Consider the following 27152-nt stretch of genomic DNA (forward strand, 5'->3'; position numbering starts at 1 on the left):
CCGAGGTGTTGGGTTGAGCTTCATTTGAGTTTCTTTGATGCTCAGTGGCACTGAGCTTCAAGTTTTGGGCCTCTCTGATGCTCAGCCATGCTGCGTCGCAGAGGGTACCGAGCTCTCTATTGCTCGGCAATGCTACACCGAGGAAGGTGTCAAGGCATCAAGTTAGGCTCTGAAGATTGGGCCTCTTTGGTGCTCAGTGGCTCTGTGCCAAGGAAGGGTCCGAGTTTCAAGGTCTGGGCCTTTCTAATGCTCAACCATGCTGCATCGAGGAGGGTGTCGAGCTCTCTGATGCTCGGCAACGATGTGCCGAGGAAGGGCTCTCTGTTCTTCGACAAAGGAACTTGCTCTTGAAATTTTGGAATGCGAACACCACTCCTGTAGTTCCAAAGTCAAAAAGTGAAGTGTTCGGATGAGGCATAATGCGGCCTCCCTTGGTCGGTGCTTGCTGCTGAGCATCCCGAGGAGACCCGAGAGGCTGATTGGACCGATGGTCTTGGGTGAACCTCGAGCATCCGCAACGTTGGTTGGACTGGTGCTACAGGGCAAACCAGGGCAGTTAATGCCCTGACTATTGCTTGTCATGATCGTCACTTTGGTTCCCGAGGCCTTGCATGTGCGGTGACAATCATGTCGATTGGTCTTCCCAAGCTTCGTCACGGTGGCACTTGATCCCCACCATTGATCTGGCTAGAATTTGCGCTCCTAGGGTTTATAAGAAGAGGTGGACAGGCATTTCTTCTTTGCCATTTGTGAGAGGAGTTGTCTAGATTGCTCGGTGAGGTGTGGTTGGCATTGCTCAGCCTTTGCTCTTATTCCTCGGCCTCAAGTTTGGTAAGATGTCTTCCTCATCTCCCCATTCTTCTTCTATGTTTGATTCCTCTTTGAGCTCTAATGGCTCTGGCTATGAGTTTGAGGATGGGGATTTTGAGGTTGTCAAGGTTGAGGAGGCCAAGGTTGGTCCCTCTTGGGTAGAAGTAGAGCTTTCCTGGTGGGTTGGTCATTATTTTGGGACCACACCCTGTGTTTTGACTTTTGGGGATATGGCTCAGATCCAAGCTATGTATGACATCCTCGAGGAATTCAGGATGAGGTGTCCGCAACTTGGTGAGACGGCAACTGATGTTTGGCCAGGTGAGATATGTGTGTACGAGAATAGTTTGGAGGTCGGGCTAAAGTTTCCTTTGAATGAAGGGATCGCCGGGGTGCTAGGGTGGTAGCAAGTATTGCCAGTGCAGTTGATGCCGAACTCCTTTAGATTTTTGTTCTGCCTTATGTCCTACTGTGCGGTCCACGACATCGAGTTGACCTTGGGCATGGTGAGCTACCTCCTTCAGCTGAAACCTCACCAGCAGGGTTACTACTACTTCTCAACTAGGAAGAGCATCAAGCTGTTGGTTGGGGCCTCCTCTTTTGTGAAGCATTGGAATGAGACTTTCTTCTTCATGCATTGTCCCAAGGGCCTCCCATTCTCGGTTGTGCTGCAGGAGCCAAGGACGAGAGTGTTACAGCCTCTATGCAAATGTTGAGATGGCCAACGAGGAGGAGATCGTGCATCGAATGAGGGAGAATTGGCAAAGGCAGAACTGGGTTGGTGCCCAATCGTAGGTCTGCCTAGAGGTGGTTCCTCCACTGAGGTCTTCTGAAAGGGCATCCTATTGCTAGAAAAGAGCTCGGTAGTGGGGAGACGAAGATGAGGATGTCATCGTTGTGGATCCCAAGGAGGCTCATCAAGCTACCTTTCCTTCGTAGCTGGGACAGGCCAGAGGCCCCTAGGGTTCCCAAGTAGCTACTCTATAGAATGATGACGACGTACATTACCGAGGAGGTTGGGAGTACCAGAAGCGGTGCCTTGGAATGTTCACTCATTCGGGCAGCAGCTCAGGTAAGTTCTCACGTGGTTTAGTTACTTTAAGTTTCTTCATGATAAGAACACTTCTTATGTTTACAGAACGCGTGTTCGGCGATTGCCCTGGTTAACCGACTTTGACACTTGCGAGGGATGTATGAGAAGGAGCATCCCGAGTATCTATAGATGAAGGCATAGTTGGTCGAGCTTCGGGTGGCCGGGGAGCGATCAGCCACGTTGGAGAAGGAGGTAGCCACGCTGAAGGCCCAGTCGGCTGAGCAGGTGAACATGGTACATAGCTTGAAGTAGGAGATTGTCGAGCTGAAGACGGAGAAGAAGTGATTGAAGCAGGAGGCTGATGAGGAGGCAGTGGATCAGTACAAGGCCTCGGTGGAGCATCGGCAGGAGATGGATCAATATGCCTCGGCTTCCATCGAGGCTGGATTCAACGTCTTCAGTAGGAGGGCACTACATCACTGTCTGGAGCTGAGTGAGATCTCGTAGACTTGGGAGGCATATGACTCGGACACCCCACCTGCTTCAGACAACCTTGTCAATGAGGAGGTCAACGGGGGCAAGAATGGTGTGGACATGATGAGGCCACTGATCCCCTCGCCGAGCATTGAATAGCCATGGGTTTCTTTGTTTTTCTTGTTTTTGTAATGGCTTAGTATGTCGAGCCTTGAATGATGTACTGATAGTTAACTTAATGAAGATACTTTTTTATTTCGAACTTGCGTGTTGTCTCTCTCTCTCTCTCTTCTTTTTTTCTTGGTTCCTCGATCGAGGTCTAGGGTTGGCTGAAATCTTCAGTCTCCAACTAGTGGAGTCGGAGTATATTTCGAGCTCTCATCTCTAGGATGCTCAGTTTTTGGTTCGGGAGCTTTTTGGTCCCTTCGAGGGTTGGCTGTTGCTCGGCTAATTTTGATCGACTGTTAGCCAGTGGGTGAGTGGAGTTTAATAACCGTCCTTAGGCCTTGATAGGCGGGGGCATTCTTCTCCACCTTAGGCTCTGGCCATGGATAGTCGAGTCAAGTTGGTCGACGATATGCTACCGAGCTACGCGTCATGGGCTCAAGTTGTTCGAAGATCAACCGAGTCAGTGAGTTGTGTCGAGCTACACATGTGTTGCGCGATGAGTGTTGTGCGGCTGTGTAGTGCAGCCGCATAGCGTGGCTGTGTAGCATGGCTTACACAGTGTGTGTGCAATGGTGTGTGTGTGTGTGTGTTGTGTGCAGGACAATCAGACATGTGGCTCGGATAAAACATTTTGCATTAATCATCAAACTACTGATAGTACAATCGAAGATTCCCTATGTTCCAACTCCTTAATATTGGTTGGATATCGAGGTCTTCGAGTTTGTAGGTGCCCAGTCCAAGAACTCTAGTGACTCTGTATGGTCCTTCCCAATTTGGTTCGAGCTTTCCTTCCTCGGGTGTAGGCACAATGACTTTGAGGAGGACAAGATCACCTATTTTGAACTCGCGTCTTTTGACTTTGGAGTCGTAGTATTTCGCCATCCTCTAATGCTATGCTACCATCTTGATATGTGTTCGGTACTGAGCTTCTTCTACCAAGTCTAACTCTACGTGGAGGTCCTCATCATACTAATCTTCATCGAAAAGCTCGGTCTAGAGAGTTGGGGAGCCTATTTTAACGGGTACCATGGCATCGACCTCGTAGGTCAGGTTGAAGGGTGTTTCTTCAGTAGCTGTCCGCGGAGTAGTCGTGTGTGCCCAAAGTATGCTCGGTAGTTCCTCGACTCACCTTCCCTTGGCCTGATCCAACCAAGTTTTCAGGCTGTGAAATAAGGTTTGGTTGGTCACCTCGGCCAACCCGTTGCTTTGGGGGCGATGTACGGCAGTGGTTCGGTGGTCAATCCTTAGGTCAACGCAGAGAGTTTTGAACTTTCGGTCAGTGAATTGTGTCCCATTGTCTGTGATGAGGATGCATAGAATACCGAACTAGTAGACAATACCTTGCCAGATAAAGTTTTGGGAATTGTGTGCGGTAATGTGTGCCAGAGCTTTGGCTTCCACCCATTTGGTGAAATAATCCACTGCCACCAAGAGGAACTTCTTCTGTGAAACCACAGTGGGGAAGGGACCGAGGATGTCCATACCCCACTGTGCGAATGGCCACGGGCTGGTGATCGACTTCAATGGGACTACGGGCTGATGGTGGAGATTGGGATGTCGCTGACAACTGTCGCATTTCCGAACTAACTGGGTTGCGTCTTGCTTCATCGTCAGCCAGAAATAACCTTGTCGGAATGTCTTGTGTGCTAGGGTGCATGCACCGAGGTGGTTTCTATAGATACCTTTGTGGATCTCCCTGGACATAATCTGCCTCAGTTGGGGAGAGACATTTCAAGTAGGGGAAAGTGTGCAAGCGGAGATAGAGCTGACCTTAGATAAGGCAATACTGGGCTGATCTATGTTGGAGTATCTTTGCTTCTGTTTGATCTTTTGGAAGAGTGCCTTCTCGGAGGTACAATGTGTTAGGGTCCATCCAAGATGAACCCTGTTGCACCAGGAGGATGAGGAGGGTAGTCAAAGTGATGCTCGAATGAGCTAGCATGTCTAACCGCATTGTTGCATCGAGATCGACTTTCGAGGAGCTAGCTAGTTTTGACAGCACATCAGCTTGTGTGTTTTCAGCTCGAGAAATCTGCTGGATGTTGAAATGTTCAAGCTAGTGGATGAGCTCTTGCACCTTCTATAGATAGCTTGTCATCATAGGTGTCCATATCTCAAACTAACCAAGGATCTCGTTGACTACCAATTGGGAGTCATTGAAGGCTTTAATTCTTTGGGCTCCCAGGTCTAAGGCGAGGTGAAGTCCAATGATCAGGGCCTCATACTCAGCCTCATTGTTGGACGCTTTAAACTCGAACCTGAGAGCATGCTCTAACACTGTGTCATCTATGTCAAGGAGAATGAGGTCAGCCCCACTACCTTGCTGATTTGATGAGCCATCCACATTCAGAGTCCATAATTGTGGCGGCGGGGCAGGATCCTCGGCGGTGAATGTACATTCAACAATGAAGTTGGTTAGGTACTGAGCTTTGATCACGGGACGGGGTGCGTATTTGATGTCAAACTCACTTAGCTCTATGCTCCATTTGATCAAGTGACCAGATGCTTCCGACCTTTGGAGGACTTGCTTGAGTGGGTGGTCGGTGAGCACTCCAATGCTGTGGGCCTGGAAGTATGGCTTAAGTTTTCTATCCGAGCTAACTAGTGCCAGGGCCATTTTTCCAAGTTGGAGTACCAGGTTTCCATGCCGTTGAGGACTTTTTTGGTTTAGTAGATCGGCCTTTGTACCTTGTCTTCCTCCTAAACCAGCACCGAGCTGACGACCTTATCCTCAGCTGAGAGGTAGAGCAATAGCTCATCCCCTGGACTTAGTTTGGTGAGGAAAGGTGGCGAGCTCAAGTACTACTTCAGCTCTTGAAAGGACTATTAGCATTCCTCGGTCCACTGGAAGTCTTTCAATTGCTTGAGGGCTTCGAAGAAAGGCAGACACCAGTCAACAGATTTGGACATGAATCTGTTAAGGGCGACTACTCTATCGGTGAGTCGTTGCACTTCTTTGTGAGTCCATGGCAATTGCATGTCAAGGATGGCTTGTATTTTCTATGGATTTGCTTCAATCCCCCTCTGTGTCACCATGAGGGTGTTGAAGACTTCCTTTAGGTCAGCAAGGTGGTGCTTGGCCTTCTTGCTCTTCATGAGCATGTCATCAACATATGCTTCCACGTTTCGGCCAAGGTGGCCCTTAAATACCTCATTCACCAACTGCTGATAGGTGGCGCCGACATTCTTGAGGCTGAAAGGCATCACCTTGTAGCAATATAGGCCATGGTTGGTGATGAAAGCCATTTTCTCCTAGTCATTTGGGTGCATTCAAATTTGGTTGTACCTCGAGAAGGCATCCATGAAGCTCAAGAGTTCATGCCCTGTCATCACATCAATGAGCTGATCAATCCTCGGTAGAGGGAAGCTATCCTTATGGAAAGCTTTGTTTAGGCCAGTGAAATCAATTCATATCCTCCACTTCCCCTTGGTCTTCTTCACCATCACCATGTTGTCTATCCAATCAGGGTATTTGACTTCCCGAATGAACACAACATCGAGTAACTTCTGCACTTCATCAGCGATCACTTGCCGTCGTTCTATAGCGAAGCTTCTCTTCTTTTGCTTGATGGGTTGGTAGCGAGGGTCAGCGTTTAGGCGGTGTGTGATGACTTCGGGGTCAATCTCCGGCATATCTGCCGCCGACCAAGCGAACACGTCAGCGTGATCCCTTAGCAGTTGCACAAGCTCTTCTCAGAGGTAGTCATCTAGGAGAGAGTTGACCTAGATCGTCCTCTCGGGGTCTTTCTCATTGAGCGGCACTTGGATGTGGTCTTTGGCAGGTTGGCCGTGCTGTGTTCTCACCTCGTCCCATAGATCATAAGCTTCTGCCATCAATGTTTCTGCGGTTGGGCGTGGTCCTCGGCAGGAGAGCAAGTAGCACTACCGTGCAATTCTTTGGTCTCCACACACTACCCCTATGCCGTATTTGGCGGGGAACTTCATGGTGAGGTGGAATGTGGAAATCGTAGCCTATAGAGCATTAAGGGTAGGCCTGCCAAGGATAGCATGTACGATGAGGGGCAATGAACCACAATGAAGTCCACCATGGTTGTCGTAGGGATGTCACCATCTTCGATCAGAAGGGGAAGGGATATCCTTCCAGTGGGCAAAAGGGTCTCCCTGGAGAATCCCACTATAGGAGTGTTAATGGGGGTGAGGCATTCTTTGTCGACGTCGAGCTTCTCGAATGCATCCTTGAAGAGCACATTAGCGGAGATACTTGTATAAACAGGATCCGCCACATCTCAAAATTGGAAACCTCAGTTGTGATTACCAAGGCGTTGTCGTGCGGGGTCTGAACTCTTCGGAGGTCATCGTTGGTGAAGGTGATTGATTGGTTGCACTTTTTCTTGTGTCCCCGGTTGTCGATTTTGCATAGCCGCGCATGCTTCTTGCACCTCGAGCTGCTCTCTCCTCTTGCGGTGATCCCTCCTGATATCACGTGGATCACACCAGTAGGAGCTCAGGCTAGTGGCCGAGCATTCTCCACGCGTTGTTCCTCTTGTGTAGGCTTCTCGTTCTTGTCGACGAACCTGCTGAGGTACCCGCGCCTGATCAGGTCTTCAATGTGGTTGCATAGGTCGAAGTAGTTCTCTGTCTCATGGTAGTGGTCCCTATGGAATTTGTAGTACTTGTCATGGTTTCTCTTGTTGCCTTGTGTTTTCATCTTCTCAGGCCACCAGACGTAACCATGGTCACGAATTTGCATCAGAACCTTAGACTACGATGTATTTAGTGGCGTAAAGTTCTGATATGTCAGCGGAGGTGTCTGTGGTATGTGATCGAGTCTAGGATCCTACCTCTTATGGTTCCAATCTGATCTTGCTGACTTCCGCTCCTCTCTGTTTCTCCTCTTTTTGTTGGACCTTTCTTCCTCGTCCCGCAGTTGTGCTTGTGCTTCTTCCGCAGTGATGTATTTCTGCACATGGCTCATCAGCACTAGGGTCTGTAGGGGGTTCTTGGAGATGGAGAAGTTGAATGAAGAAGGGCGGAAGCCGTGTTGAATAGTAGTGACGGCCATGGACTGGTTCAAGTTTCTGACCTATAGTGCCTCTTTGTTGAATCTTGCCAGTTAGTCTCTAAGGGATTCTACTTTTCTCTCTTGTACTTGCATAAGGCTGGTCGAGGTCTTCCAGTGCTTTTGGCTCACCGTGAACTATGCACAGAACTGGGTTTCCAACTGCTCCCACAATGCTATGGAACGTGGGGGCAGAGAGGAATACCAAGTTAGGGATGGTCCTGTGAGGGTGGCCACTAGGGCTTTGCACATCAGGCCCTTAGAGGATTCGTGCAACATCAGTTGAGCCTTCAGTGCCTCGATGTGGTCGGCAGGATCAGTATTCCCATTGTACTTGTCGAGTTGAGGTGCTCGCCACCTCGTCCACAATCTCCTAGGTGAACGGTGGTTCCTTGGCGGTTGGTGCAGCTAACTGCATGGGCTGATCTACAGCCAACGCCATGCTTCTTTGTCCTTGGCTGCGCTCCAAATCTTCCAAGCATTGTCAAATGTCTCCAATTTCAGCATCCCTATTATCCAGGACTGTGGTACGTGCGGCTTTCTCCTTCTTGGGCTGTGCAGAGCGGTCTTTCACTGAGTTGGACTCGGCGATGGAGACCATGCGAGGTGGCATCCACCTGCCAAGCCTCTCTTTGGTAGGGATTCACATGGTTTGGTGCATCCTATTGCGGTTACCGAGCTCGTGAGAGCGGGCCATGGAGGCAGACTATCTTGTTGTGTCTTGCTTCTCATGCTCGAACCATGCTCCCCTCCTTTCTGGCCGATGCATTTTGGGGTCTTAGGATGAGGATCGTCCTTCATCCATGTCGGGGCATGAAGGGGGACGGCTCGGTTGGGCGGTGCCATGGATCCTAGTGTCTGCATCATCTCGAAGATCTTATCGACCTTGTCTTGCATTGGTTGGAAATGCAAAAGATCAATCGCAACTGGAGGGTGAGGAATTTCTTGATGCGGAGGGTTGTGACACCGAGATTCCCAAGATGGGGATCGACTTGTTGATCATTCAGATTGGTTATTGGGCATCTTGATTGCTTTCTTGATTGCGTAGTGAGGAAGAAAAGATTTTCGGGAAAGGCTTTTTGTGCATTTCCCCCAGACGACACCATTCTGATGCTGCTCAATCTGAGGTGGTGCACGAATTGAGGAGAGTAACTAGATAGTCCTTGCCAACAAAGTGGTGCCAAGCTACAAGGACGAGGTTGCACTTCAAGACCTGGGACCAAGAAAGGAGAAGTTAGATGCTCGAGGTGTTATCCCGGGTAGGCACTTTGACACTCAAGTCAGTAGGAGGTGATGGATGGTCGGGCCGAGCTATAAGGATGCTAGTCCGAGCAGAGTAATAGTATGGGTATCAAAAGTTGGAATCCCTTACCTTGAGCTAGGAATGCCTCTTTATAGCCAAAGATTTGTGTCTTGGTTGGATTGGGCTTCCGGGGTTGTTAGGATGAGGTTCTCCGCCAAGGTCCTCGAGCTAGAGTCCTATTCCTCGATGGAGTTGTCTTCCTCTCTCATCTTATCTATAGTTGCGTTTATTCGCATTTACGTATAGCTGACGTGACTGAGGGATAAGATGGGGGGCCACAATACTAGCATAGTTCGGCCGAGCTATCCCGATGTGGCCGGGCTATGCCATCATGGTCAAGCTATGCCGACGTGGCTGGGCTGACTGGGTGATGACTAGGCGGCACGTGTGTCTTAGAACTAGCTCAGCCATGACCCGAACACCACTCCTCCAGTTCTGAAGTCGAGGAATGAAGTGTTCTCACTTGGTTTCTCGACTGAGGAATTTCCAAGTTGAAGTATGGTTGAGCGTTTGGTAAACTTAGTGCTCCTTGATGGTTGGGATCCGGGCAACGTGGAATGTGGCCGAGGAGTCTTTCAATTGTCGGCTGCAAAACTCCCAAAATGCTAACTTCAGAATCCAACACATTTAAATAATTGTTAAATGTTTTAATTGAAACTTTCTTTAGATAGATATAAATGAAAATTTGGGGAGAGGATAAATAGGAATTAGAGGTAATTTAGGAGAAAAATAGGAATTAGGGAGAGATAGAGATAATTGGTTTCCTAATAAAAAGGAGAGAAAAAAAAAAGATATAAGCCATGTTAGATGGCAACTCCTAAAGCTTCTAGGGGCTCGCTCGCTTTTTGGTAAGTTACTTACCCGGGTAAATGCAATTACCTGGGTAAGTTTTTCTTGGGAAACACTTACCCAAATAAGTGTATTTACCATTGTTCTTTTATTTCCCAAGTAAAAAAGGAAACGACCATTTTAACCATAAAAATCCTTTATTAAAATGGGCATTTTTGTCCCATTCAAGTGTTCAAAACTTTCCCCCTGGTGGAAAAGTTATTTACCCACCTAGGAGATGGGTATCACTTGCGCGGGTAAGTGATACCCAAGAAAATAAACTTTCCTTGGTCCCCACATTAATCTGAAAAGAGAACATGGGATTCTTGGTTAATGGGAACTAAAAAATCATTGACTAAGCGTATATTTGGAGCCGTTGCTGTTGCTCCAGAAAATGATGCCACATTAGTGCCATGTAGGAAAAAATGGTGCTCCAGGAAACAACCTTTTGTTTGGAACCATTTTTCCATAGAAAACGGTGCTCCAAGCCACACCTTGGAAATCGGGAAGGCATGGCTCAGAGCAACACCAAAATTTGGCATTTTCTGGAGCTGTAGCTCGTTGCTGCCAACAAGGTAGTGATGTGGCAGTGGATAATAGATAGAAGTGCAAAAATCATTTCTTGGAGCATTGGTATCAAACAGAAAAAGTTGCTGTTGCTCTAGGAAACATCCTACCTAGCAACAACGATTCTAAACAAAAAAAAGGCACCATTTTCTGATGCTCCAAGCCACACATCTACAGCGGTGCTGCAACTGCAGCATTGATGCCAAACATATACTAACTTCTTCCTCTCAAAATCCCAAAAAAGAACACCCCTAGAGGGAATCTTGCACCCCTCTAAAATTGCTCGGTTTGGGTATGAGCAAGGAGAAAACTGCTGACATGACGGTTGACCCATGACCCGGATGATTGAACCGGTGACATGTCCACCCGAAAACATTAATCTCAGGCTCTCAGCAGACGCCCACGCGAAGACAAACGTGCTTTCGGACGCGCACGCACATACCCACACCCACACGAACTCGATTCTTCGGTTAAACAAAAGCATATTCTCTCTCTCTCTCCCCCTCTCCCCCTCTCGTTACGGGTCCATTCTCCATAGTCCATAATGTTTTATTCTTTGTCTCGTCGTCTCTGACGTTGAGAATTAAATCTAACCAAATTGGATAAATATTTCATCCTTGAACCAGAAATCCTCCGATATCCATTTCAAAGGGGCCATGGATCTTTGGTCCCTTCATGTGAGTAACAGCACCCGAGGACCTTTCTGCGCGAAAACCTGTCCATTTCTACAGAGAAATTCATGGCCTGAAAGACCTTTTTCTTGCAATTTGGGGAAGACGGGATCTTTACGAGTCGAGGATGGAAAAGTTCTCGAGATTAGAGTTTCAAAGTTAAAGAATTCTTCTTATCGGTCCATGATCGTAAGGGCGATGGGCAAGAAGAACCACGATGGTTCATCTTCTGGTGAGCATTATTTATTTATATTTATTTTATTTCTGTATGTGATTGTTTAAAATTTTTAAAACCTCTCGGATTTCTTTTTTTTCTTAATTCAAAATTGATTTGGTTATTTGATGTTCTGCTCTTGGGTTTTAAGTATCTGTGGCATTTGAGTTTGGATCAATTCCTTTTTTGAGTTGATTTTCCAACGATTATTACGATTTTGTTTTCTTTACACTCTTGTAACCTTTTTTTAACTTGTTGGGATTGACTTTCTGTTGCTAGGATTTTTCCTTCTTTGGAGTTACACTTTTGATCTGATAGATTTGAATAATGTATTTCTTGTAGAAATACCAGAATGATATTCTTTTATCTATACATATTTTGGACTTAAATAAATTCCAACTCCTGATCGACCTCGAAACAGTCATCTGGTTGGTACTTTCTTTGAGAAATTCTGGAGGATAATTGGACAGGAATATTACACTGTCTTGCTTTGGAGTAAAACTTTAGGAGTATGAATTTAATACATTGATAGTTGCTTGAAAAATTAAACCATCTTATCATCTGATAAAAAAACATAATAAAAACACTCTTTCCTCATTTTTTGCACATGCTCTTGATTGAAAGTCAATCAGTTGTTTTTCTTCTCTGTGGATTAGATAAACAAGGAGTTATCAGGCATCATTTGTTTTGGGCTCAATGTTAATAGGGTGGGGGGGGGGACTCTGCTGTAATGGGTGTTATTTCTAACAAGTTCTTGTTGTACTATCCTATTTTTATGTTCTAACAAAATTCGTTGAGTTGCTGATAAAATAAGAAAAAGTTGTTTTTCTTCTCTAAGTGTTTGGGCAACAAGACGACAGAGTAATTCTTATCCCATTCATTAGGAAAAACCATGGAGATGATGAATTTGATGATGCACACTGTTATTTGGATGGAATTGTAATCAAGTTAGATAGATGTGACTGGAGATTTTATGGGAAATGAATACCAACAAAGAACAGATCTAAGCAAGATGCATCATAAAGAATAGTTAGAAAAATCAAGGAACATTTTAGTATGTAAATTGAAGATGTGAATTATAAAGACTATTCATACCATTGGTGGAATTCAAATGGAATGAAGAATTATATTAAAGATTTGGAAAAAAAAATTTTGGAGTTTAAAAATTAGTTAGCTTAGTTCGAGCTTGAAGAACCTATTCAAGTTGATGTTGGTGAGGAAGAGGATGTTGACTTCATCAGTGAGAATTAAATTCAAAATATTTTAAAATTTAAACTACAATGGTGTTAGGAATTAATAAGTTAGATAATTTAAAAATCTAGAAAGTTGAGAAAGTATGTACTTGGTCATGATACGGTTTAAGAGGTATGTGGGTGCAATGGGTATCTTGAATTGTAAAAAGGCCAAGTAAATATGAATTAATATGGATTAATATATGGGAAGGTCTGGCATTGGTGGAACATTTACAGATGATAATGGGGTAATTGTGGTACTATACTTAGGACCAATCGGCCAAGGAGATTCCTTAAGGGCTGAGTTGATGGATTTACATCAAGGCTTTAAGCTTGCTAGCTCTTAAACTTCAAAGACATCTTGGTGGAGGGCAATTCATGCATACCTGTGAACCTATCAAATAATAATGCAGACTAACGGAGGTGTTAGGAGAAGCCTATAAATTAGGGGTGTGAGATGTCCATTTGTGTAGAGAGAACTAAAGAGAGAGGTGGAGAACTGGTGAAAAGTATACTTGAGAGAAAGAAGTAGAGAAAAAGGAGTGAGTTAAAAAAACCAAGTTGGAGAAAAAGGAGTTGAGTGAGTAGTGCTGTTGAACTGTGCTGCAGTATTCGAATGCTAAGTTCTCTGCTTTGTCTATTTGGAGGCCAATCATTGAGAGAGTGGAGAAGAAGCTAGATAGGTGGAGTGCAAAGTATTTGTCGCTGGGGAGCCGAATTACTCTGGTTAGAAGTGTCCTGTCTAGTTTTTCGACTTATTACATCTTTCTTTTGAGAATTCCAGCTGAGGTGGCCAAGAAAATTGAAAGACTGCCGAGGGAGTTCTTGTGGGAAGGGGTGGGAGGTTCTAAGAAATTCCATCTGGTTAGCTGGGACTTGGTTTGCAGACCAAAGAAGAATGGGGGTTTGGGGATCAGAAGACTGAAAGTATTTAATAGGGCCCTGTTGGGCAAGTGGCTGTGGAGGTTTTTGGATTAGAAAAGGAGAAGGATTACCTATGGAGGAGGGTGGTGGTTGGCTTTGGGTGGGCATCAAGATAAGTTACATCTTCTTTTAGGGTGAGTGTCTGGAAAAGTATCATGAAGTTTAACCAAGAATTTAGAGATCTCACTTGTTTCTTTGTTGGGGATGGCTCCAGAATAAAATTCTGGGAGGATGACTGGTGTGGAGTGGGGAGGTTGTGTGAGATTTTCCCCAGACTTTACAGGCTGGTTGATCATGATGTTCCCATCAGCCACTGCTATGAGAAGAGGGGGGGACAAGGTGATTTGGTGTCCTAAATTCAGGAGACCCCTTTGGGATGGGGAAGTGGAGGAATGTAGAAAGCTGTTGGAAGTTTTGATGAAATCAAAGGAGTTGTTAGAAGCACAATGCAGAAGCACAATGGAGAGTGAATTTCAGTCATGAGAGGAGTTGCAGGAGGATTTCAGAGCCCCGGGAGTTTTCTGCCGGTCAGAAAATGGAGAAGTTTTTTCAAAGTGGAAAGGAAGGATTTCCTGTTGGAGGAACTGTTCCAACAGAAAGAGCTTACCGTTAAGATCCGAGAATGTAGAAAAGGTACAGTTCTGCTAGCGGGGCAGGCGGCGTTTTGGTTTCAGAGTTTTCCGGATGGTGCAGTGAATGTTAGTTGGAGAACGGACTGGAAAGGCACAATTATCATTAGAAATAAAGACTACTATGCAGCAAGAAGGAGAAATGAAAAGGGATGGTTTGTGTCGTTAGAAGAAAGGTTTGAGATGGGAAAGAAGCAACTGATTATTATTCCAGAAGGCAAAAATCTGGAAGGGTGGTCAAGAGTTGCTAATGAACTTCATGCGATGGTAAGTAGAAGTTGGGGGAATAAAGAGGAGAGTGACACAACAAAGGAAAAATAATTTGTTGAAGCTGAGGGAATCGAAGATAAATGCAAGTGCAAGAACTCTGCGACAAATGCTTTAGTTACAGCGGAACCAATAATCAGGTTAGAGGGAGAGAAGGGGGACTGGGAGCAAAAGCTAGTGGTTACAGCAAAAAATGAAGTGAAGAATTGGGAAAGAATTTCAGAAGACGTAACAAAGGAACTAGGTTTCAAGTATACAACAGTTCTCACACTTTTTGATGAGAGAAACACCATTCTGGATGTAGGTAAGACGAAGGTGGATGTTGAGACTGTTGTTACACAAGAGGGGACTGTGACAATTGGGAAATAGTTGCCATCTTGCAACTCTTTAGACATAACTGGCAACTGTTTTCAGTTGAACCTGTTGGGCTTGCCTTTCAATCTTTGGCAGAGGAGCATACTTGAGCAGATCCTACTTTCAAAGAAAAGGGGAAGAGTGATGTGGAGGGCAACAAAAGCAGCCATTCTTTGGTCTTTATGGGAAGAAAGGAATAACAGAATATTCCAAGGGGCACAAAGATCAACAGAACAAATCATTGACTGCGTAGCCATTAGTCATACATTGGCTGAAACTAAGTGACTCGTTTAAAGATTTTTCAGTGGATGATATACAAAGGGGCTGGTCAGCAGTGGCAAACTCTTCAACCAGACAGCCCGTCTTTCAGCCTTCTTGGACACCAGCAGCACTACAAAGGGTAAAATTAAATTTTGATGGAAGCTCCATGGGTAATCCAGGACCCCCGGGAGCTGGGGGAGTCTTTAGGGATGGGGAGGGCAGAATGGTGGCACTATACTCTGGTCGCATAGGAGTGGGAGACTCTATGAGAGCTGAAATTTTGGCTCTCCTACAAGGCCTGAGATTTGCCAAGCAATGGGAATTTCAGAACTTGGAGGTGGAAGGAGACTCTAAATTGTTAATAGGGTGGCTGCAAACAAAGAAGTTGGATGTATGGAAGTTTAGACAGCAAATAAGGGAAATAATCTGCTTGGCAAGGGAAGTTGGAGTAACATTCAAATGGGTAAGAAGATCGGCAAACTCTGTGGTAGATAGCTTGGCAAAACAGGGGGACGTTCAGGGAAAACTTCTTTTGGGCTGTACTAAAATTCTTGATGTTATTTGGGGTCAACACTCTTTGTCTGAGTGGTTGACAGTGTAAGATGTTTATTTAATATCCTTAATGAAAGTTACCGTTTCCAATAAAAAAAATGCTTGAGCAGATGGTGACAACGATTGGAGGTACGTTGCTTTCATTTAACAAACATGATCTGAGAGCGGTATGCCTGAAGATTGCTGGAGTCAAGCAAGAGTTGATTCTGAGATTTTTCATGCTGCACGCCGGAGGTCTATGGAACAGAGTATGGGTGGCCTTGGAAGTGGAAGTGGAAGCGATGCTCTGGTTCGGGAAGATGAAGGAGAATAGTGACTTGGCCAGATGGGTTATACAAATGGTGAGGCATGGGTGAATGAGTACAGCGAATTGGGCACTGACGTGGAAGCAGGAAAGGTTGCAGTGAGGATTTCGGGCAAGGCGTTTCAGGTTCCAGACTTGATTGCAGGAAGAGAAAGGGGAATAAAGGAGGTTAATGAAGAAAGAGATTCGCATGGGGAAAGAGGATCACATGGGGAAGATACATCGAAAGGGGCTAAATCATTGTGTTATGGACACACCGCCCGGCAGCGCACTGCGGCGCAGTCATAGGCAGCAGCACGCACAGCGGGCCGCCCAGCAGCACGCACCGCCCGACAGGCGCCGCACAGCAGCCCGGCAGCGCACACAGCAGCACGCACCGCCTGGCAGCACGCAGCATGCACCGCTCGGCAGCGTGCAGCACGCACCGCCTGGCAGCGCGTAGCACGCACCGCACGGCAGCAGCAGGCACCGCACGGCAGCAGCAGGCACCGCATGACAGCAGCACGCACCTCACGGCAGCAGCACTGCGAGACGCGCGCACTGCCTGGCAGCAGCAGTAGGGCAGGGCCCACATGACAGCTCATTAGGGTGGGCCCACACTTATCTTACCACATCAGCTCTGCCCGCCAACTCGCCACCAGCTACACCATTCCTCATCCCTTATCCTTATCCTTATCTTATCTTATCTTAAGTAAGAGTTGTGTTACCATTAGGAGTAGGTAATTGGGAGTTTGAGTTCAAGTTGGAGTTTGAGTTTAATTAGAAATTTCCTCCTGTAATCTCCTATTAAAGGAGCCACGAATTGAAATAAAGGCATTCAGTTTTCTAGTCAAGAAAAGAGTGAGGAGAGTTCGGGTGGTCTCTTGGACAAATCACCCAAAAGGAGAGCTCGGGTGGTCTCTTGGACAAATCACCCATTAAGTTTCCACAATAGGGTCTGCACGCAAGGGAAGGCGCAAGGGAAAGCAGGGCTTTCTCCCCGTGGACCGACCCGTGACGAGATCCTACGCTCGGGCCCATAACATTTTGGTATCAGAGCCTACCGTCATGGGGGAATAGGAGCCACTGTCTTCCAGGGTCCACGAGCTAGAACATAGGCTTGCCGAAACCAGCCTGGAGGTTCGTGAGGTCAAGGATGATGTCCAGGAGCTGCGATGCCTGCTGGAAGCGTTCCTCTCCAACAAAGAAAGAAGCTTTGAGGGAACCGCCACCACCAACAACCGCCGTCCAGCGAACAGCAGACCACTGCCCCAATAGCTGCTGTTATTCCCAAGTATAGTCGGCTGGAATTTCCATCTTACAGCGGCACCGAAGACCCGTTAGGATGGCTGTATCGTTGCAAATAGTTCTTCCGTAACCAACGTACTGATGACAAGGATAAAGTCAGTCTGGCCGCCTTCCACCTATCAGAAGAGGCGCAACTCTGGTTCTACAGACTGGTGCAAGAAGAACCCGGTCTCAGTTGGGGGTAGTTTAAATCATATTGTCTCCTCAGGTTTGGACCACCGTTGACAAGCAACCCGCTGGGCGAGTTAATCAACCTCAAGCAAACTGGAACCGTGGCAGAATACCAACGCCAGTTCCAAACCCTTCTTGCCAGAGCAACCTTGGCTCGCGCAGATCAACAAGTCGACATGTTCGTCACGGGGCTAGCAGAACCCCTAAGGGTGGACGTGGAGATGCAACACCCTCCCAACTTGGTTACAACCATGAACCTAGCACGCGCCTTCGAACACAAACTACAGCTCAGCCACATGACCGTTAGTATGGGGCGGCCTCCATCAGTATGGGCATCCTTGGAACCAGTTGGAGTGACTCCATACTTAGCAGCCACCCAAGAACGGAAGCCACAGACAAGCACCAATCCCAGATCGGCATCCAGTGCAGGGAGCAGCGTCGTTACACCCCCTATTAAGCACTTGTCCAGGGTTGAGATGGCAAAACGCAGGGCGAGGGGGCAATGTTTCAATTGCGATGAACTCTACTCAGCAAGGCACAGGTGCAAGAGACTTTTCTGCCTCCTGGTGAAAGAAGAGGAAGATGAGGATGAACCCTCTCCATGGGAACCCGATCCAGGAGGGCGAAGCCATCCAGGATTCCTTTGAGGGTGTTTTCGATACCCAATTCGAGCTTGAGGACAAGCTCGTAGTCCAGGAGAGGTGTGATGTTATGGACACACTGTCCGGCAGTGCACTGCGGCGCAGTCATAGGCAGTAGCACGCACTGCCCGGCAGGCGCCGCACAGCAGCCCGGCAGCGCGCACAACAGCACGCACCGCCTGGCAACGCGCATCACGCACCGCACGGTAGCAGCAGGCACCGCACGACAGCAACACGCACCTCACGACAGCAGCACTACAAGACGCACGCACCGCCCGACAGCAGGAGTAGGGCGAGGCCCACATGACAGCTCATGAGGGTGGGCCCACACTTATCTTACCACATCAGCTGTGCCCGCCAACTCGCTGCCAGTTACACCATTCCTCATCCCTTATCCTTATCCTTATCTTATCTTATCTTAAGTAAGAGTTGTGTTACCATTAGGAGTAGGTAATTGGGAGTTTGAGTTCAAGTTGGAGTTTGAGTTTAATTAGGAATTTCCTTCTGTAATCTCCTATTTAAGGAGCTACGAATTGAAATAAAGGCATTCAGTTTTCGAGTCAAGAAAAGAGTGAGGAGAGTTCGGGTGGTCTCTTGGACAAATAACCCAAAAGGAGAGTTTGGGTGGTCTCTTGGACAAATCACCCATTAAGTTTCCACAATAGGGTCTGCACGCAAGGGAAGGCGCAAGGGAAAGCAGGGCTTTCTCCCCGTGGACCGACCTGTGACGAGATCCTACGCTCGGGCCCATAACACATTGAGTGTGTGGGGTTCACTGCTTAAAGAGAAGAGATTTGAAAAGAATTTAGCTGAACCGGCTGGTCTGCCAGTGTCAAAAGAGTCAGTTATTGGGGTCTAGAAACTCACATGACCACACTAGTAATCGTTCATTGCTTGGGCCTTTGATAAATTCGAGTGGTGGGGTCTATTCAAATGCATTTTCCATCTCTCTTGGGTCCTCCTCCCCATGTTTACAAGACAGGACCTACAAGATTCATTTCCAGAAACTGTGGGAGTGGCTAAGAAGGATGGCGCAAGACCACCATCGGCTACCTCTAAACTGGGTTCTCGACTGAAGACCTTGTCATGCCAAAAAGAAATGTCAAAGGAAGATCAAGGTTGCAACGCCTAAGAGATTGATGGAAGGAAGGAGATTCAATTTAGGAGAAAGGTAGTTGGTGAGAAAAAGTTTCATGGGCTTACCGAACCAATGTTTAAAAGGAGTGGAACAATAGGAAGGAGAATTTCAACCAAGGCCAGAGAAAGATGGGTTTGGGTGGTCACTAGATACGCCAAAAATGGTAGGAAGAGGATTATAGGTGGAACTCAAGGGGTTTTCGGCGAACACACTCCTCCCATGATTGAAGATGTAGGACATCCTTTTCAGAAATGTAGGGATCCTGAAAGGATTCTTGGTTCTTCCAATCCCGAGGTTACAGAGCTGACACCCCTTGAGGATGGGTGTGATCTTGGAGAACCAGGCTCGATGGCATTACAAGAAAGAGCCGGTGCCAAGGATCTAGCTGTTTACTCTGAGAAAGAAATTTTTAAATTTTCTAATGGGATTGAGGAGGGTGATGGAGCTGTGGAAAGAGCTTAGTGGAAGAAAACTGTGATAAGGAAGGAAATTTATCAAAGAGAAAGGTGCTTTCATGTGGAGCCAAGAGCAGGGAGATGGCGCGGGTAACGGGGAAGGTAAAGAGTGATGGAAAAGCTGAAGGGACAGACAAAGGAGTGTGGACTTTGATTCTGATTGGAAAGCTGGGGATGGAGCTTGGCAGGAGAAGAGTTGTAACCGACCGGGGACAAACTAATTTAGAGAACCAAAAGGCAGAGGATGTGCGGAAAATGAGAGGTTACAGTAACGGACAGCTTGTTCATGTAACCAAGGTTTTTCATCGTTTCAAGGAAGGATTGGTCGGGAATGGTCATTGAGGCAGATTTAAGAGAATTTACAAAAGGAAAGCACTTAAGGCAAACTCTAGACCTCAGAGATGTCCGATCAAAAGCAATGGTGCATATGGTTTAGAAGCTGATGCAGGCTGTGAAACCCAAGGTACACAGCAGAGACCAGAAGAAGAAAACCAAGGAGAAGATGGAGAAGTTTCAAAGAATGGGGACAGGAATAGAGAGAGAAAGAGCAGAACAGGTTCAAAAGGACCAAGAAGACAAGGAATTAGTACAAAATGGGAAGGTGAATATCAATATTTTGGTGGAGAGGGAGGTCGAGATAGGAAAGTCTCTCAGTTTAGTCTTTTGGGGAGGGGAAGGCTTCGCGAAAATAGCATTTGAGAAGTTTGAAAAAAAGAAAAGAGAAGAGAAAAAGAATAAGGGAGAATACTTAGAGAAAATCAAGGGGTGGGATGAGGAAGGGGGAGAAGAGGAGGGACTGGACGAGATTGAGTGATCTTGGGGTTGGTGGGAAGTCAAGGAGAGGGGGAGGAAGTTGAGGTTTCTTAGCTGGATTGTGAGGGGTATGAAAGAAGGAAGGAGGGAGGTGAATGGGTGGAGCTTTGAATTTTTGATAGCAGGAATGGGCAATTTGATCAAGTCTCCAAAGCTGATTTGTTTGAAAATTTATGGAATTTCCTTGATTTAGAGCCTTGTAATGCAGAATCCTTTATGATTGTATTTGGTGTGTCATCTAGACAACCACAGGTGTTAGGATGTAATCTTTTTCTTTTTATGAATTTTTTTCTTGTTTCTTCAAAAAAAGTTCATCAAGGGATGAACTGTGGTGGAAGGAATGCAAGAATGGGAAATTCACGGTGAAATCCTTCTATCTAGCCATGATTAAAGACCATATGGGGCAAGAGAGCTGTAGAGGTGTGTGGGGCAATCCTGTTCCACCTAGGGTGGAGGCTTTTGCGTGGCTGGTGGCCATGGATTGTCCTTACCACTGATCATCTGAAATCAAGAGGTTTTCACATGGCAAGCGTATGCCATGTGTGCAAAGAAAGTGAGGAAACAGTCTTTCATCTGTTCTTTTTGTGTAGTGTGGCTGAGATGTTTGGTATGCAGCTGTTCCTCCCTGAGTCTCTGGCTGAAATTTTCTCAAAGTGGCTGTCCTTCAATGGAAGCAGAAAAGCCAAAATTGTTTGGAGTTGTATTTCTTTTTCTGTATGCTGGTCCATATGGAGAGAAAGAAACAGGAGAGTATTTGCAGACAGTCAGTGGGAGCTAGAGAAGGTGGTGGAGTCCATTGAAAGGGCTGTCACTGATTGGGTGCTCATCTTACCGGATTTTGCTCAAATATCCATGTCAGGTTTAGGGTCTAACTTTTGGAGTGCAATTGAGATCCAAGAATGTAATGTGGAAAGATTTTTGTAATGGTTTGTGGTGTAATCTCTACACCAGTTTGTAATATTTGGTCTTCATTTTAATAAAATTTCCTTTTTCTGTTATTATAAAAAAACCAATTTCATTGGGGCAATGAAAGTATGTAGTCCGAGATGCATAGATAGTAAGAGGGATAACTAAGCTAAATACATGTGGGCTAGACTAAAAAAATTTCATTCAAGATATGACTCACAAAACTTGATGGCTCTTCTCAACACTTATTAAACTCTTCTTGGAGTTTGTCTAACATAACCAGACCTCCCTTATTTATAGGCATGTTTTATTTGCTAATCAATTAACAAGTTACTTAGTTTGAGATTTCCAAAGACAACATGGTTAAACAACCTTCTACTATTTAAGTTATCTAGAATTCTTCATATTTTACAACTCTCTACATAGGGTTAACTTTCTTACACCTCCCTTAATATGTAATTAACATATCTTGAAATTAATGAACTTATTAAAGCTGATTGTCTTAGTAAAAATTTTAGCCAACTTATCTCCAGAGGCTCAAATATTGCAATTTGATTTATCCTTTACAAGTTCGATGATGAAATGATGTGGCAATTCAATGTGCTTAAAGTAGATATTGAACACTGGATTTTTCATCATAGCTATGGTTGGCATGTTATCACTCATTCTGAATTGATGATATAAAGCCACTGTTTTTTATTTCTTTGAACTCCAAGACTGAACATGTGCCTTGATGTACTTTTTTTGAGGAAAAAGAATGACAAAATTTACAAGTTTTTTTTTTTTTTTTAAATTTTTTATGTATTTACAGGCGATACCCAAACTCCTTTAATCCTTTACATTCCCATTTATTTCCTGTTTATCCTTTCTTTTCACTACAAACATCATTCTGGTTCTCTAACAATGTTGGCCCAAAACAATTGATTCTGCTAATTCCTTGACTCGCTAGGGCATCAGCCATGCTTTGTTCTTCTTAATCATGATCATGGTAATTTCCTCATTCATTGCCTTTTTTTTCCAAATTTCTATTTTTGCTCTTCTTTTAAGTTTTGAGGTTCACAAACAAGAAAAGCCATATCACATGCTTCATAATTTTTCATAAGACATGATTACCCTTAACTTTGACGGCTGTGCCTTAGGAAACCTTGGTTCTGCTGGTAGTGGAGGTATAGTAAGGGATGAAAGGGGCAATATATGCTGGACTTTTAGTGGCCCAATTGGTTTGGCCGACTCCACAAAGGCTGAAGTGATGGCTGCTCTCACTGGAATCAGGATAATAAAAAATTTGGGAATTCAGAATTTGATTATTGCGGGAGATTCAGAAAATACGATTAAATGGTTGAGAGACAAAGAGGGGGGCCCTTGGAGACTGAATCATTTTCTGACAGAGGCTTGGGATTCTTTGAGTTGTTTGAATGTTAACATAGTCTGGATTCCTAGGGAACAGAATCATACTGCAGATGGCCTAGCTAAATTTGGTGTGTACTGGGAGCAATTGTATAGCGACAAGCTTCCTCCATTATAACTAGTAGGGGTTCTTCCCCTGCTCTGTATATCTCCCCTTGTTCCCTCTCCTTTTCTTAATGAAATCTGGTTAAATTTTCTCAGAAAAAATCTAGGAGGTACAAGGGTCAGCTAATTGCATGGTTGACGCATTGGCAAAAGAAAGGGTAGTGAGCAATAAGTTGTTTTGGGCTCAATTGTAAGTAAAATGAAAGGGAAGACCTGAAGAGGTAGTAGTGATTATTCTCTCTAAAGGGTGCATGTAAACTTTGTACATTGTTACTTCTTAAAATTAATAAAAATTGATGGTTATAAAAAAAAACAATGGAATGCAGGAATGTTCAAAGGCACAAAGTCAGTCAAAGGAAGCACTAATTAAGACCGTTATGGTTAGAGTGGCATATTGGGTAAGATCATTGTTTATTTTTGACCAATTCTCAATCAATGAAATCATAAAATGTTGGCAAGTAATAGCTGGTACCTCATCCACTAGAACCCTAAGAATAACAACATAAAAACAGTACAGAAAATAAAACTCTACTACATATTACTGGAAGAAATTTGCTGGTGGCAAAAGTTTAGATGTAAATGGAAAATAAAGGAGATAGGATTATGGAAATACTAATTCTTCCATTTCCTAGCAAACAGGAGGAAGAAGAATTCCATTTCTAAATTGGTGATGGGTGGGAGGGAACTGAACAATCAGGAGGAAATTGTTTAGATCATTGTTGATCATTTTAACTCTCTCTCTCTCTCTCTCTCTGTTTGTGTATGCATGTATCATAGTTGTCAAAGGCAACGCCTAGGTGGGCGCCTAGGTGACTAGGCATTTTTCAAAGAGCGCCTTGCCCAAATTCCAGGAAAATATAATGATAATCGCATGCTTAGGTGACTGAAACAAATATATAATATATAATATATAATACTTATTAAATAAAAACAAATAATATATATATATATATATATATATATATATATTATTTTATTGATTGGTTTTAGTTTTTATGATAGAACCTATTGCATGTTATCATGTTTTTGTTGTGAGGAAAGTAAAAACAAACTTAATCTTCGAGGTTTCACTTTCCACACAGTCTTCTAAGTCAAGGTGAGTTAATCTTCATTTTGTTCTCTGTTTCCTTTCTTTCTGTTGGTTTAGAACAGTGGCTCTGCTCCCCTTCTTTTCTTCTTAAATTTCTTGCATTTTTTTCAGCTTTTTTTTCTCTCATTATTGGTGTCTGAAACAGGGGCTCCGCCCCTTCTTTTCTTTTTCATATTCTTCTTTTATTTTAGTATTTATTTTCACTTTTCTGGGTCTAGAACAGGGCTCCGCCCCCTACTTTTCCTCTTCGTTTTCTTCTTTTATTTTAGTATTTGTTCCCTAGGTTTTCTTGATCTAAAACAGGGGCTCCACCCCCTTCTCTTGTTCTTAAATTTCTTGCAGTTTTTTTCGCCTTTTGTTCTCATCATTGGTGTCTGAAACAGGGGCTCTGCCTTTTCTTTTCTTCTTCATATTTCTCCTTTTATTTTAATATTTATTCACCAGCTTTTCTGGGTCTAGAACAGGGGCTCTACCCCTACTTTTCTTCATTTTCTTATTTTATTTTAATATTTTTTCACCAGCTTTTTTGGACCTAGAATAGGGGCTTTACCCCCATCTTTTTCTTAGGTTCTTTTCTTTTCTTGGTCTAAAATAGGGGATACAGCCCCATAGTTTTCAAGGCGCCAAAGCGAGGCTAGGTGACAGGAGGGGCGCCTAGTTTCCTACACGGGCACCTAGGCATTGCCTAGGTGATGGATTTTTTCATGTAGAAAACATAGATCCTAGGATAGTTCCATAGGTACCATAACCATATTTCCTTAATAATTATTCATAATTTTCATAAGTTCATGTTGAAGTTTAGAAAATCAACATATTCATGAGAAGAAAAAGAAGAAAAAGAAGGAAAAGAAAATTTAAAAAATATAGGGGCTGAACCCTTATTTTTGTTATAGGGAAAGAAGAAAAGAAAATGTGTTGATTAGACAATTTTAAGTTCTTACTTTATTTCTTCAGGTTTTTGAGTCTTTGAGGGTTTAATACAGCATTTAGCAATGTTTGTGTTCATTAAACCCTAACAAATAAGAAGATAATAAAAAAGAAATTAGTATATAAACACAAAATGAATATTTTAGTTTATTAATGTCTATTTTATAATTATAATGTCAAAAAATAAAGAATAAAAAAGTATTTTATAATAGAAAGTACAAAACTGCTTGGCGATTAGGCGAGGTGAACCTCAAAGGGCACATTGTCACCTAGGCATTGCCTTGACAACTATGTACAGCCCCCTTCAGTTCTTTTAAGTTTAACCTATAAGTTGTAACTCTAATATTTTGTTTTGCCTACTTGAAGCAACATTGTAAGAAACAGAAGCACAAAAGTAAGTGCAAAGGTATAAAACCAAAAAACTAGTTCAGAAGGGGCAGAAATCTATTGGCTTCTTACTTTTAAATTCCGTCACCTAGGCGAGGGCTAGGCACCCACCTAGGTGCCTGGGCCATGGTCGTCTAGCCTCACCTTGGCACCTTGAAAATTATGGTATGTATGTATGTATCCCCTCCTAGGCTGGAGGTGGTAGGCTTAAAGTGGCTTTAAAGATCTAAGGCCACAGGACCTAATGGAGTTCCTTTGGGATTCTATCTAGATTGTTGAATGTCTTGTAGGAAGATTTGAAGGATGTTTTATGGATCACTGTTTGAGAACAATAAAACAGAGGAGCATTGGTGGAAGAACGAAGAAGTCATGGCAGCACTTGAGACTCCCCTATTTCTCTAGTGAAGGCCACTGACAATGAGGTATTTTACCCTGTCGAATTTGCCAATATTCTGTAAACATAGTACCAAAACCTGATACTGAAGTTCATGAGAAAAGTGATACTCAAATAATCACAAAGAATGATACATTGAGACTATAAAAAAGAGAACAATGCATTGAAAGAGGATCAGTGATGCAGTAGTTAAAGCCACTAGACAGCCTGACAGGTACAACAGAAGAGACAGGACAGCTTGTCTGTTCAATTCATCCAACCATCTTGAGGGAATTCTTATAAAAAAGATAGAAGATGATCAGAAAAATTTAGATCAAGCTGGTGTTTTGATTAAGGTTGTAAATCATTTTTGATACAAAAAAACAATTAATTAAAAAGAAAAGAAAATTTTCAAAAGAAGAAGAAAAAAAAGAAAAGTTCCATCAGTTGGCTGCATTGGAAGAAATTATGAGCTATCACCCATAAACAACAGAAGATACTATGACAAACAGGTCCCTAAACATCATCGTCTAAAATTTCAAATAAAGACCAATATCCAGATACAAAAAAAGATTCATTCACATCTTTTAACTCTGGATTCACCAATCACCAATCAATAATGAGATCAATGATATTAGCAATTATATGTTTCTTATACATTGTGGTTGTTTCTTTCCTTCCACACACCCCAAAACCTCAACATAATTTTGCTTTCTTTCCATCCAACAACCTAGGCCATAAAACAAAAGCTGTTCTGAAGATGAATAGGGTTGAACATGGGTTGTCTGAACAAAGCAAAGAAATATGACCATATGAAGATATTCCATTTGAATGGTGGAGTTATAAACATAGGTTTGTTGCAGAAGGTTTTCTTGGAGGAGAATCTAGAGAAAAAAGGAGCTTACCATCCAATAGTTGTGGATAAAATGACAAGAGGACTGCATTTGTTGAAGAAGATTTAAGAGAAATTTTACAAATTTGTACAGGATAAGTCCACTGGAAAGCAAGGGATTGGGCATCAAGGATTAACATAGAAAATAGCTGGCTGTTGGTGGGAAGGATAAAAGACATCTTTTAGTGACAGTGGTGGGCATGATTCTGCGGATGTTGGTAGTGAAATGAAAATACAGTAAAGTGATCAGAAAGGAAAGGAATAGTGAAAAACAGTAGTGAAAATTGAAAAAAGGTATTGATGCAAGAGAAAATAATCAAAACTTTTATGTATTGTTGTTTTTCTAGACTGCAGGGGTATATGTAGTCTTGCTGTTTAACCTTAGATTTTGATTTGTGTAGTCATAGTCAAGTTGTTTTTATAATTTCAAAGTCATAGGTAATGTAGTTTAGGAATCATTAAGCTTCTTATGATGATGGGAATTCTATAATTTTTTTCCCAGTTCTAGAAGGATTAGCCACCCTAATATTGTCTATATTCATATGTAAAGTGCAAAAACGTGAAGATGATGGATTGATAGAGTTTATTTGAAATCTTACAGCTCATGGTACATGTGATGAGTGATTTCCATGCCTTAAGAATAATCTAGGGATCCTCTTTCTCTCTCGTCTATTTAATTTTGCAAGTGGCTATAACACCCATCAAAAGCCACAAGTTTTTTCATCCAAACGCATTCATTCTAAATTCTCAAAGGATTTTAACTAACCTAGGTGGGGTTTTCTTTATTTTCCATCAAAGCTCAAAATTTTTCCATTTTATCTATTTTCATGTTTTTGTGTCTAATACCTTTGGTTACTCATGATATTTGGATGCGCTAACAGATCTTTACAACTTTTTATCCTTTTGAATCATCTAAAAGTTCCACCTAGAACCTTATACTCAATAGTTT

General features: G+C 43.8%; 2 protein-coding genes across 2 annotated transcripts in view; one reads left to right on the forward strand and one right to left on the reverse strand.

Moving 5' to 3' along the window:
• Window positions 1–4604: 4604 nt before the first annotated feature.
• On the reverse strand, window positions 4605–5102 carry LOC148852800 (uncharacterized). Its single transcript, XM_088945856.1, has one exon. It carries the CDS (start codon window positions 5100–5102, stop codon window positions 4605–4607), a length of 498 nt encoding a protein of 165 aa, XP_088801982.1.
• A 5499-nt stretch (window positions 5103–10601) lies between these two features.
• LOC148852801 (electron transporter, putative (DUF179)) overlaps window positions 10602–27152 on the forward strand; it is a 31262-nt gene continuing 14711 nt past the window's right edge. Inside the window, exon 1 of the mRNA XM_088946372.1 lies at window positions 10602–11106. Coding sequence (XP_088802498.1) covers window positions 10860–11106 — 247 coding nt within the window. The 5' untranslated portion in view covers window positions 10602–10859. The remainder of the gene's footprint in view (window positions 11107–27152) is intronic.

This window comes from Nelumbo lutea, chromosome 5 (genome assembly GCF_056320005.1).
Source record: "Nelumbo lutea isolate HS-2025 chromosome 5, American lotus-T2T, whole genome shotgun sequence".
Taxonomy (NCBI): domain Eukaryota; kingdom Viridiplantae; phylum Streptophyta; class Magnoliopsida; order Proteales; family Nelumbonaceae; genus Nelumbo; species Nelumbo lutea.